General features: G+C 32.9%; 1 protein-coding gene and 1 long non-coding RNA gene across 2 annotated transcripts; both read right to left on the reverse strand.

The window, feature by feature from the left end:
- Nucleotides 1–1,538: 1,538 nt before the first annotated feature.
- LOC144567784 (uncharacterized protein At5g50100, chloroplastic-like) lies at nucleotides 1,539–3,955 on the reverse strand. The gene is made up of 8 exons (XM_078317966.1): nucleotides 3,679–3,955; nucleotides 3,254–3,372; nucleotides 2,918–3,025; nucleotides 2,751–2,807; nucleotides 2,572–2,637; nucleotides 2,241–2,301; nucleotides 2,035–2,081; nucleotides 1,539–1,860 (listed from the first exon to the last, which is right to left on the reverse strand). The coding sequence occupies exons 1-8, from the start codon at nucleotides 3,938–3,940 to the stop codon at nucleotides 1,825–1,827; spliced, it is 756 nt and encodes a 251-aa protein (XP_078174092.1). The 5' UTR covers nucleotides 3,941–3,955; the 3' UTR covers nucleotides 1,539–1,824.
- Nucleotides 3,956–4,728: 773 nt separating this feature from the next.
- Nucleotides 4,729–8,915, reverse strand: LOC144567812 (uncharacterized). The gene is made up of 3 exons (XR_013515511.1): nucleotides 8,774–8,915; nucleotides 6,193–6,309; nucleotides 4,729–4,868 (listed from the first exon to the last, which is right to left on the reverse strand). It is a non-coding gene; the product is annotated as an uncharacterized LOC144567812 (long non-coding RNA).
- Nucleotides 8,916–13,830: the final 4,915 nt, after the last annotated feature.

Raw genomic sequence — 13,830 nt, forward strand, 5'->3', positions numbered from 1 at the left:
GGCCTACGGGCAGTTCCGTGTTGGCACTGGCAGATTTCAAGGAAGATTTTCAGTAGTGTTTAGTACGAATCTCGATACAAATCAGATAGATGGATGGATCTGGTATTCAAGTAGTGTTTGATAGAGCATTCATATTTCATAGCATTTAAGTTATGGGATGGGATGATGGGAATATGGGATCCCATGGGAATGGGATGATGGGAGTGAGCGGTGACGGTACAGACTACAGAGTACAGATAGATTAAAGCTGTTTGGTATTGTGAAGACAACAGCTGATCTGATGGAAAGGATGATGTACCTAATACTGGCCATTAATTTAGGCCCACTCAGTCAACCTTTCGTACGGTGGGCCCCACTCTTCCTCTTAAGAGTTAATAAGAGTTAATAACTTAATACTAGAGGAAGGAAGGAAGGAAGGAAGGAAGGAGGGAGGGATTGGGGATTTGATTCCCTGTCCGGCTGTCCCCATGTTCACTACAGAAACCATGCCATGCTATGCTATGCTATGCTATGCTGCTATATATAATGGAATGCTACTGAGTACTGAGTCACTGACACTAACTGACCCATTTATTCCACTCCACGTGCAGTCTAGCTACCTTTTCATATGAAATCAGCTTGCGCCTATTATTGTCAAAGTGGCACACAAAATCCTCAGCCACTGTTTACTACACTCACTCAATCTTTCTCATATTCTTTTACATTTCCATTTTCCATCCACATTATACTATACAGTATACACACATCCATGATCCATCAAACCTCCTCAATGCTATAGCCTATAGCCTATAGCCTATAGCTATAGCTATTCATTGTTAATCTAAGGTCAATCGGATCAAAAATTTTGCTTAAGAAGAAGAATATTATGGTATGGCCGTAATGGGGTCAAGTCAAACAGATAAATTATTCCACAGAGTTTGGTGCTCAACTCAATCAAATAATGTTCATCACATTTTCACACACGTGTATCATGTATATATGTTATAATTATTACTATTACTACTATAATAATTTTTTATTCACAATAATATAATCTAATTAATTCTCTTTAATTTGATTGTGATTTTATTTTGATCAATTCATTTACTATTATATTCACTTTTAGTATTTTTTCTGACACTTTTAACAACTTAAAACTAATATACTTCTTAATTTGAAACTTCTATTAAACCATGTTTAAATACTTCAATCAGTGCAAGTAAAAGTGATATTAGCTTTTTTCTAAACTAGGTATTGAATCTAACATTTGTTTTTATTAGGGTAAAATATAAGAAATATCTTGTGAATGAACTAAAATGTCTTTTTTTCTTCTTCTTCAAAGCATTCTAAAATTCACAAGTAAAAAATCCATTTCGTTTGATTTTCACTTTTCACCTTTTCACCTTCCCACTTTTTCCTTTTTCTGTTATTTCTTTATTCAACAAATTAAACTCTATTTGCGATATATTTCCAGTTGTTAGTTCAGAGGTATTCTAATTCTACTCATCTCCAAAATCAAAAGATGAAAATACTTAACATGTAAGTAAAACACACTTAACTATGGTATCAACTTCTTACAGTAAATATATATGTCATATGAGATATCAGATAAGAATAAGATTCTATATGGAATATTACATAGTGTCTTTGTGCAATTTTCAAATTTCAGAAAATGCATTTTTTACCAACCAAAGTACCAAACTACTACTATTTGTATGTAATAACAAGAAAAGAAAACATGGTTTTCTAAATCTTTTGGAACCCTAAATTTCATCAATTATTATTTAAGGATCTATCAAATACAAAAAAACCACCTGTACATTAGGAGAATTGAGTGATACCACTTCACAGTTTACATTCTTTATCATTACTACATCCTTCCTGTGCATTAAAAAAGAAAAAGAAAAAAAGGAAAACTTATTAGAAGCTGAGGTTGTGTAATTCATGTTAGGTAACAAAATATCAAAATATGAAATCACTTTCAGTCAATATGAATTAGAAAGCTCAATAAACTCCAATCACTGATCTAGCAAAGAGAGAGTCAAATAACTTTACCGCAATTTTTCTTCTATTTTCTAGAACTACTTCTAATGGAGGTCGACCTACAAGAAAAAACAGTTATTTTTTATTTTGACTTCTTGCTTATGGTATTGTGCCTATTTGAGGATATAATTTTTGAATTTCTTCTCTAAGAAAGACTATTATTAGCTCAGTTCACATATTTGCAATCAGGCCTTGGATACAATAGAGAAATATCAAACCTGTAATTTGCAATCGGTACTTAGCCCATACTCCATATATTGCATTTGCTATGACAGCCACCTTTTAACAAAAAGAATAATAAAAATGTAATAAGAACATAAGTTATATATTAGAACAAATTGCTAAAAGATACTAAGAAATGGCTATAAACTGCCAAATACAAAAGAACCTAGATTGTGATTTGTGATTTGCATATTACACGGCTTTTGACAAGTTCAAATTAAGAAATGCATCCCTAAGAAAACTGAGAATATGGAAAAACAAAGTAAATAAATAACCAGATACCAATTGCGCGATACTACAGTACTGTAAGTATAATAAAAGACTTACTGGTTCAAATTTTGTAATGGCATAGACCCATCCAAGCCCAACTGCCTCATAGAGCTTTCTAAATGCCTATTTTTAAATTTTAGCAAATTGAAGCTCTTCTTATTCTTGAATGAAAAGAATTAATTCCTATATGATTTATATAAATTTGACTATAGAAAGAAAGAGCTCAAAATGCATACTTCGACATCAGTAACAACAGTGCCATCTGACATTATTGCATGAATCCTCCCCATAACCTAAAACAATCACAAAAAACAACAAGAAAATGTGATTTGACATAGTAAATTTGTCAATGCAGAAGGATCAATAGTTGATAGATAAAAGGGGAATAGATTAAATGACTCACAGTTTCATATTCAAGGCCTTGATTTTCCTGAGGAGAATAATCCTTTGAGCTTATATCTACAAATTTAATTGCCCCAAATGATTTGTCCTTCTCCTTTAGCATATTTACCTACCAAATTAAGAAAAAGCAAGATTGGTATTCAAATAGCAATAAATTATGCTAAATGGTAGTTGCCACTGTTTTCTTGTTTCTTTATGTTGAGAAATAGTTGAATTGTAACCTTGTGCTGTTCTTTTCTTCCAATCATTTTTAAATAATTACCTTGTAAATATTCTGTTTCTGAAATTAATGATGCAACATTTGGAATCCAAAATTAAGATATATAGAAAGAGAGACCTCACGCATGCAAAGGGGGCAATCACCGTCATAAAGCATTTTTACTTTCCATGAATTATTGTCCTTTAATTCTCTAGCAATTGGGTCTTGTACGCTTGAGTGAACTTTGCACTTGAAATCTGATTCAAATGTAAATTGCATATCAGATTCAGAGGAGGAAAAATTAACAGTGAAAATAACAAAATGGAAAAAATTGGAGGTTTTCTGTTTTTTTTTTTGGATAAAGAAATAAAGAATGCATTACTGACAGGAAGGTTCAGAATCTAGAAATTCTGGTATGTATTGGTCAATGAATACTGTTTAATTTATAGCAGCTGATACCTACCAGTACCAGTACCAGTACCAGTACCAGTAGAGGAATTAATACATAATTTTAGAAAAGATCTATTGATGAAACATGAATGGAAAAGAAATGAAATTGATACCAAGACGAGAATAGTTGGGAAGGAAGGCCAATTGCAATTGCAAGGGTCGTTGTTGTTTCATAGTAGAAGAAATTGAATGGCGGAGGTGGGTGTACCGTGGAAGTATGGAACCAATTCGCGCCATGGATCCCATCTCTTCTTTTCTCGCTTGCTCTTCTCTCTTTCTTTCTCCTCTCTTCTCAAATCTCACCGCTGGCGCCTGGCGCTGTGTGCGTAACAGCGTGCATTCAAAAGAGAGAAATATGAGGTGTATGCTCTCCATTTTGTAGGAACGGGAGATATCCTTTTCTTGTACGTGGATGCACTGGAGAGCATTAATGGATGGGTGGATGGCACAGAAACACGGAGGCTAGGCCGAGTCCGGATCCCTAAAGTAACTCTATCTTTGAGTTTACATCCTGACCGTCCATTAGAATCCGGGCCAATCAGGCCCGAAATGGATCGTAAGGAGTAGTTTTTTTTATGAGGTTTTAATTAGATGAGGAATATATGTGGTTAATTTGAGTATTTGATGAGAATGTCGTGCATGGGCCGGGACAATTGATTTTTGTATATATATATATATAGATCGATGGTTATGTATAGTCGGTTATATACATAGGAAATTTACTAGAAAATATATAAGCGCGTACATATATATAGCGAGGATTTTGGACGCCAAATTCCTAAAAATTAAACAGAAAAATGGTAGAGACTGTTTGAATATGGTTTGAATGTGAACCAGCTTGCAATTAATTATATGCACTGTGACTGTTTCAAAGGTCCAATTCTAGTTTTGAAAATTTGTTATTGTAACAAGTCAACACGGATATATATTGTCACACCTCAAACCAGGAATTCTGGATTAAGGTGTGATCAACCTCGCCTCGTGCTTAATTAATCATTAAGCACACAAGGCTAATCATAAATAATAAATCAACAGCAGCGGAAGCAAAATAATATAAATGTCAAGCATCAGTCACATAGCAAATAAATAAACATACACATACATAACATATAATTCGATCCATCTCGAATCCAAATAACACCATCTATAGAAGGGGATACATGATCTATCGAGCCCGTATATATAACACAAGAAATACGGGACTCGTAAACCTAATCAAAAGCCCAACCCTAACTAGGTCAAGTGGTATGGCCCTCGGGGACAGCCCCTGACATCTCCTGCTGCGGACCGCCAGAACCTGTACCTAAAACCCACGAAACAACTTGTGGGTGAGCGACGAATCGCCCAGTATGTGACCCAGAATTATCCCTTCAGGGATCCTCTACGGTCAAAGCACTTTTATTTATAAAATGAATACAATTAAAAATATGCACATGTGTGAACCTATATTAACAGCTAATAGAATTTACAATACTTTTGAATGATGCCATGATGCGATTATTCTATTATGCCAACATGCGAAATAAACCCAAAATAAAATCAAAGTGTAATATCGGATATAAATCAAGTCGGAATCCAGTACTCCTTGCACTGTGTGCCCAAATACAATAATAATAATAATAATAATAATAATATGGATAAATTAATCACCCCGTGCCGTGCCAATAGGATAAAAAAGATCCAAACAATATAATCCAAGGACTGTGATCAGAGTGCAATGATACACGTTGCCTAGTGACATCGAGCATTGCTCCACAAGATAATAGCACACTAGTCGATGGTTATATCAAATCCAATGTGTCATCTCGCCTAACGATTCATCACCCAAACATATCCAATAGGAGAAATCATACAATGCAAGTCGTAAAAAGTTATCTCTTTCCTCATGAGCAGAAGAGAACTCTACCGTCCGGCCAGACCAATAGGACACCACACATGGATTCTACCCAAACCGGTGCTGGAACCCCGTACGAGATTATACCCAACACTACCCGGCTTGGAATCCCGTTCTAACACATGGATTCTACCCAAACCGGTGCTGGAACCCCGCACAAGATTCTACCCAACACTACCCGGCTTGGAATCCCGTTCTAGGCAAAGTAGCTCCTAATGTAGGGAAGGAATAAATCTCGAATCGTATCGTGCCACAGAACTCGAGTCCGGAACTGCTCACGTCAAATAGTAAAATGATCAAAAATGATACATAATCAAAGTTTATACATATAATATAAATCCTAAAGCCATCCAAGGATTAAGTGACCCTCAGCTCAGTGGCTGTCGGGCCGTCCCATGCCAAGTGACACCAAGACAGAACGAAGTCACTCGGCTCTGCTCAGCTCTCACCAATGCATGCGTATGCACGTAAAATAATAATAAAGTCTTCTACGAGAAGAAGACAACTAATAACCTAATATTCTAATAAGAGATATATATATAATATTATTTAATTACTCTACTCTTAAAATACAGTAAATTCAGATTTTTCAGGGTTTATGCAATTCTACCTACAGTGCAGAAAGGATAAACATGCTCTAAAGTTTTAATAAAAAATAAAGTGCGAATGTCAGGTCAGATGGAACGACTGGTAAGAGTACGCCCACGAAAAGAATAATTCAGATATCCCACACCTGTAGGGCTGGAGTCTCTGTGGCTAACCCTCAGCGAAGTCAGCGGCTCCGTGTATGCTCCAAACTGCGGGTCAGTCGGATCAGTCCAATGATCGGACTCGTACGGGATCTGCTGATCTGAAATTACGTAATTTAAACTAATTAAAATCTACGCAAAATTATTCTAACCCTCGCCCCAGTTAATATGTAAATTAAATTATCAATTATTTCGATTTTTATAAAGATTACCAATTCAGTCAGTCTGACTGAACCGGTTAGTCAGATATCAATTATTTACTTTGATTTAAATTATCTAAATTTTAATTCTAAATAATTTATAGTTTTAATAATTTAATTTGAAGATAAATTTACTTGTAAAAATTCTAAAGTCGAAATATTCGCAAAATTATTATTCGTGAGTTACAGACATTTTATACATGTTCTTACCTATTTAATATATCCTAATTACTTAGCTATTTGATTTATTCCAACTTAACTATAATTATTCTAACAGTTTCGAAAGTTAATTTATTATTAACAATCCCTAATATCACTATTCTTATAAAAATGCATAAATTATGTAATTATTACTAAACTAATAAGTATTGTAATATGCTTTTAGTTAAATTATAATTTTGATACGTAAATTGATTTTACAAAAATTTAGAAAAGAAATGTTGACCTATTTTACGTGTTTTTAATTATTTCTAACTAAGCCGCACAATTAGATATTTTATAACTACTCTAATTCTACGTGTAATTAGTTGTTTCGAATCTAAGTCAGAATAAAATATTGTTCTTATTTAAATTATTTATTTTTAATACTCGTTATTACATATGTCATTTACATTCTATATTTATGACAATTTCTTCTAATCTAATTTATGAACATAACTTGAATAATAATATACTATGTAAGATTTAGCATATACAATTAAGTAAGGTAAATTACATTACAATTTTAAGAACTAGATATAGCAATTACATTTATAGATGAATAATTACGTCCTTAATATTATAGTTGTTATATATACACATTTTAGTTTATAGAAAGGCTTACTTTACTTATTTACTAACTATTAAGCTAATTCCTTAGTTATAGATTTTAGATAAAGTTAGTATTATTGTAGAGGTACATATATTATTCGGTAAGTATTGTCTCAATTTAATTCGTTGAACTATATTAGTCATTCTTAAAATGCCTGCTAGAAAGTTCATGATACATATATCTTTCTATATATTTAAAGTACCTGATAGGTGTGTATATGCATATAATCTAATTGTAGGTAATTAATCCTATCCCTCATAATACAATTAGTCATTAGAATATATTAACCTATAACCTTATTTGACATAATAATTTAGAAAATCTTAGAACTTCAATCAAAATATAATTAAGGTGTCATATGCGTCAAGTGATTTTAAGGTTTCATATTTTAGTTGATAAATAGATTCAAGTACTCACGAGCCGAGTGTGTTAATACTACTTAACACAATTTATATAGTGATATACTTATGTAATGATTCACATAATCTTATAATTCTAGTTTTAATCTCGCTGCAACCTCAGAAGTGCAATTCTAGCTTGTAGTAATTTGTGATACCTCACTTGTTCACTCTAATGGCTAATTGCTTAGATATAGGTTAGGTTGTGTATTACACATTTTGCATTATATTATATGATAAGAACTATATTTAATAACTTGTTATAAATCATTTGATATATATATATATATATTTTTTTTTTTTTATAATATTAATTAGGAAATCATTGTACATACTATATGCCTTTAGATACACACGTGCTAATCACTAATTTATTATCCTTCGAAGAGTTTCACTATTTATCTCTTAATCTAAGGCATATGCTTACTTTACCTATTATGTTTGTACTTATATATTGGATATACGTTCACATATGAAAATACCAATCTATATTACGTGATGATTTGACATAACCCAATATATAGAGTGTAGATTTTATAAAATAGGTATGACATACTAACCATACTCTATCCCCAGTGGTACTTGACGTATTTTATTTATTCAAAGGCTTATCATGCATTCGGTATCATATTTCATCGTCTCCACTTTAGTTTACAACCGAGCCCAAGAGTCATAAGCCCAATTTTCTATTTTAAATCTACATTTGATTTCCAATTTAACAATTCGAGGTCAATTTCACATTTTAATGGCCCAATTCGAAAATGCATTTCCTAAAGCCAAATTATAACTCAAAACTTTCAGATTTGCATAGAGGCCCTTGTACTTAATTAATTTACACAGTTCAAGGTTTATTCAAAATACACCCCCTCCATATTATCTAATTTTACTAATAACATAACGGAGGTCATCTAGAGGGGTTCGAGCAATTCGATCGAGTCGGAAAAATAACAACCCAGACTCGATGCTTAATAAATCACTTCCTACGATTATGCTTAACAAATCACTTCCTACAATTATGCTACGATATCAATTAAATTTGACCGAGTCGGAAAAATCAACAATCCGAACTCGATAATTAGTCAATTCAAGTGCTACGGTCTTTAATCGACTCATCAAGGCCCAAATCAAGAATTTAGAAACGAATTTTAGAAATTACCGAAAGAGGGAATGTCGAAAGAAAGTGGCCGGTTCCGAGGGTTTCGCCGTGCCTTGTGGCCACCAAGATTGAATCAACCACCACAGATTTAGCGTCTCCAAACACCACATTAGCACCCGCAAGCAACACCGAAACCCCCAAATTCTAGGTTTTCAGATTCTCACAAAATTTGAGGTGGAAGGCGAAAAAGAGAGAGGGATCAGCCGGGAGAGAGGTCCACGGGTTAGAGAGAGAAGAGAGGAAGGTTTTCGTGGTGGTGGCTCGGGTCAGCGAGAGAGGAGGTGGTGGCACGGAGGGGGAAGGATGTGTTGTTTTGGGGAATTTCATGGACAGAGAGAGAAGAGGGAGTGGGGCGGGGCGGGGCTTGGTGGCTTGACGGCGACGGAAGAGGAGAGAGAGGGGGCGGTGCAGTTTTGGCGTAGAAGAGAGGGAGCGGAGGGGGCTGGGGCTTGGGCTTGGCGTAAAAAGAAAGCAGGGGAGGGGTTTGGCGTGGGGTTCACGCACAGACAGGGAGAGAGGAGAGAAAATGAGAGTTTTATTAATTGGGCTGTTTCAAGATCCGTGCTAATTGTATTTGAATGGTTGAGATTTCTCTAGGAATGAAATAAGAGAGGGGCATAAGGAGCGGATCTGAAAAAAAATTGAAATTGGCTTTGGTCAAATCCTTCTCCATGAAGGAATAAAGAGAGAAGGAGAGGGATATGCATCCCACGTGTAAAGAGAGGAAGAAAGAAAGATGGGAGAGGGTGAGGCTATTGTTGTGCAGCCATTCGTGTGGCGGATTGAATTTTATTTATTTCTTTTAATTAAACAATGACACTTATAAACTATCGAACTTGCATTTAGAATTAAATATGAATCTTCGAATGTTCATTGTTGAGATTCAAATCTATTTACGACTTCATTTAATTTTCCTATTAATTAATTTCTTATTGTCATTCTCACCCTTGAGATTTTCTATTTCATAATTTGTACTGATTTTTGATTTGTAGATTTCGTGAATAATTATAAAAATTATTATTGGTTTTGTAGTTTATTTTATTTCTAAATTTCTACATTTTAATATACGTATTTTCACAACTCGTTATATTTCGAAATTTTCAATTCGATTTAAATCAGTCAGATAAAAATAAAAATTCAGAATGATCATAAATTTTAAATAAAAATTTGTGTTTAAGCATAAACATCATTTTAGCAAATTAATTATTGTTTTAAAATTTCGGAATATAACATATATAACTAGCTACACCAAATAGAACAGTAAACTGTCCATTACCGATCGACCACTCGGTAATAGGGGCACTAAGCGGTTAAGGCGAAAATCTGTTGAGATTCCGATTAAATAAAAAAAAAAAAACACGCAGTAAAAAACACCCAGATTCCTTGACTGCATCAGTCAACTTTTCAAAAAAAAAAAAAAAAAAAAACACCCCAGAGGAACAAGTAACAATCAAAAGAATTTTGGGTGCGTTATTACATCATTAGAAAATAATTTATTCTAAAATAAAAAACTTTGAAAAAGAACCAGAGTCATGTTATTTATTGTTGATAAAGGCCTGTAAGAACTTCCAAAAACATATATACTTTTAAAATAATTTTCCATCTAATATTCTAATATATATATACTATCCAAACCTATTACAAAAATAAAATAAAAACATATATACGCATGAAATAAAATTAGAAAAATTTGGGAGATTTTTGGCAATCCGAAACGCTGACCATTTGCGGTAGAGAAATTAATTGGTAATTTAATCCTAATCCCAGGCTGTGTTTCTGATCATGTCGGTTCAATTGCTTAATGAGGTAATTCGAAATGACATTCTTCTCTCTAGCAGAAATATCTTGCTCACCCTTTAATTCATATGTGATTTGCTGATTTCTGTCAACCTTTCTATTGCTATATCAATGGTGGCCTACTTTTCGTGACGGTAATTGTCCGGTACAATTAGGACTTTGTAATGAAAATGGCAGGTATGAAATGGATACATGTAATAACTAGAGGTGCTATTTTTACCCGATTATCCAGATCTGATTCAGAATTGAACTGGATTCGATTAATTTAGATAGGGTATGGTTTAAAAAATATAATCGGTTAAATTATAGGTATGGTTACAAAATTAATAGTTTAATATCTGATTCGGATCCAAACCGAAATTGATATTGTAATGGATAGGATATGGGTTTCATTTAATTATCCGACCCATAACCGAATCCGACCCGATACCCGTATAAATACCTGATAAAACATATATTAATAACTATTAATATATAAAAAAACAACTTTGTATATTAATTTTTGCATAAGCCGTGGTGAGCCCAGTACTTTTTCACAACTTCAATATGAGAAAATATAACACAGTCACATATTCACTATGTTTATACACATAGATATGTGCCAAATTTATTCCTTCCGTAACAACCACATTAATTTTTTAAATAAAATTTATTGCTATGAATACATCTTTCAATATTTGCCTTAATCCTCTGCATAATAAGAAAAATTTATTGCTCTCATTGATATGTCCCTTCTACAAATTATTAGTATTTCATTCATAGATTCTTTGAACCATAGAAAAAGATATCGTCATCTCCAATATTTTACTTTCTAAAAATTTAAACCATAGAGTTATTACTTTTATTGTGTTATGTAGCATGATATATTTTATTATTTATGAACAAGATCAATAGTATAATTTTTATTTTGCAGTAGTTTTTAATTTATATTATAATGATTTATAATATGAGATGTTTAAGAAATTATTATATTTAAATGTAAATAATTTTTCAAATGTTTTGGAGTTGTGATATATACCCGCTCTGGATCCGGAACTGCCCCATATCCGAACTGGACCCGAAATCTACAAACAAGCTATGGATATGTATCTACCCGGAACCGAAAGACTGAACCCGAAATATCTTCGGATAGATAGGTATCCGAATCCGGACCCAACCCGATTTGAAACAAATAAGTATATGAATCGAAATTCGGACCCGAACACTTTTAGGGTACGGGTCCAAATATAATAGTATCCGAACCCGACCCGACCCGACCCAATAGCACCTCTAGTAATAACTTCATTTTCATTTTTGGGTTTTTGAGAGTCCAGATTCTCTTCGTCCGATCAGAATCTGTTGGAAAAATATGAACTAATCAACTAATTTAAATCTGAATTTTGATCAATAAAATAAATAAAAATTATATTTAAAATTTAACCAAGAAAATAGTAATTAAAACTTTATTAACCGGAGCTGCAAAATGTGGACCTAAGGCAACTTTTCGTCCTAAGCGCAGGAATAATCGGTTAAGCTTGCCCCAAGTTACACCAGTATTCCTTTACCTACAGGTGCAACTGTGGTAGAGGTTGATGTAGCTTCTTTCAACAATGATAGCAGAATAATATGTTTCTGTAAAGAAAATATTTGTTTGTGGGAGAATAGAAATTGAATTAATGAATTATAGAGCTAATAGAAAGAGCAAGAGAATGTGAATTGTTGAATAGATTATTGGATTATTGAATGATCTACTCTTCATATATCATGTACTATTTATAAACAAATTTATGCATCCGCGACATTTATGTTCATATTCATTATATGTTTACCGTTTCAATATATTGAACGAAATGAACAGATCATACATCAGCTCAAACGTTTCAAACGGAAAATTGATTAATTGTATATCAAAGCTCAAACGTCAAAATGCAATTAATTGCATATGAAAGCTGGTGTATCATTAATTCATAAAGTTATTGTCTATAACAGAAAACAAATATTGAATATGTATTGAGAAAATTGACACAATTAATGTATATATATAGGCAAATTCTATTTTTACTTTTGCAAGATAATTCATAAAATTAAAAAACATTAATATTAAAATAAATATTTGTTTATATAAATTTTGAGTTTTAAAATAAATTTCTAACAGAATCTGGGCCAATCTGGTCCGAGGTGGAATGCACTGGGCCTCTTTCCTATTCGTGCTAAAGCACATCAGACGGTCCTGATCTTAACTCAAAATTTGAGTTAACTCGGCTTATATGAATTCAGGTTATTGAGGGGTAATTGGCTTTGAAATCTCTAGCTAGGGAAAAACATGGAAATCACACATTAGGATAGGTACAGTAGTACATAGTAGATACTGGTATATATCACGCAGTGGTATAATAATTTTTGACTTTAAAATCTCTGATTGACAGTGGTCAGACGAGGCACCAGTTCCTACTGAGATAGTTAGAAACAGCAGCTCATGGACTTCCAGGAAGTGGACTTACGCTGTACTAAAATTTGAGGTTATTTTGTTGAACCAAATCAATTCTCTAATTTCAAATATAAAAAACATATTTGTGCAGACTAAAAAATGGCTTTCCAATTTATGGATCCATTTCAAGGTATATAACATATATCATGATTACCCAAAGTAGAATGTAGAAACCATACATTACCCAGTCATGAATTTACAATGTTATGTTTCATTTTGCATAATTAATATTTTGTTCAAATTTGATTGTTGTTTTTCCCTTGTGCAGTCCTTCTGTGATGCATGTGGCATCTGATACAAAAAGGAAGAAAGGCGTGTAGCCGCAGCTGCAGCAGTATCTCCCGTACTAGATTGCGCTTCTGGCTACGTCTCATGGTACTCACACCAAAGTTCACACCAGCAGCAAAACTGGAGCTGCTATGCATCTCCTGTTATATTCCGAAATTTTAAACGTGATTAATTGCTAAATTGATTTTTACACTAAATAAAATTTTCTAATTAAGTTAATGATCGATCAGATTTGTCGGATTTATTTTAAAATGAATCTAAAATTTCGAAATATAAACGACTTATGAGATTATATAAATTAGAATTTAGAATTTTAGAAATAAAATAAAATAAGGACATTCAGATAAATAATATATAGAATAGGATATATAAATGAAGTTCACTAGTTTTAAAATTGATGTATATAAACTAAATTTCGTTGACTTGCTAGCTAAAATTGAAGATTATAGATTTTTAAATTCACTACATGACAATCTGAAAATTATGAAAATTTAGAAAGGGAAAT

Source organism: Carex rostrata, chromosome 2 (genome assembly GCF_964058835.1).
Source record: "Carex rostrata chromosome 2, lpCarRost1.2, whole genome shotgun sequence".
Classification (NCBI taxonomy): domain Eukaryota; kingdom Viridiplantae; phylum Streptophyta; class Magnoliopsida; order Poales; family Cyperaceae; genus Carex; species Carex rostrata.

What these genes read in the sequence shown, in the direction of transcription:
- LOC144567784 (XM_078317966.1), bottom strand. Translation starts at nt 3,940, where the DNA reads ATGGAGAGCATACACCTCATATTTCTCTCTTTTGAATGCACGCTGTTA. An exon ending in GCCCCCTTTGCATGCGTGAG is followed by an intron (nt 3,026 to 3,253) that starts GTCTCTCTTTCT and finishes TTAATTTGGTAG; the next exon opens with GTAAATATGCTAAAGGAGAA. An exon ending in AAGGCCTTGAATATGAAACT is followed by an intron (nt 2,808 to 2,917) that starts GTGAGTCATTTA and finishes TGATTGTTTTAG; the next exon opens with GTTATGGGGAGGATTCATGC.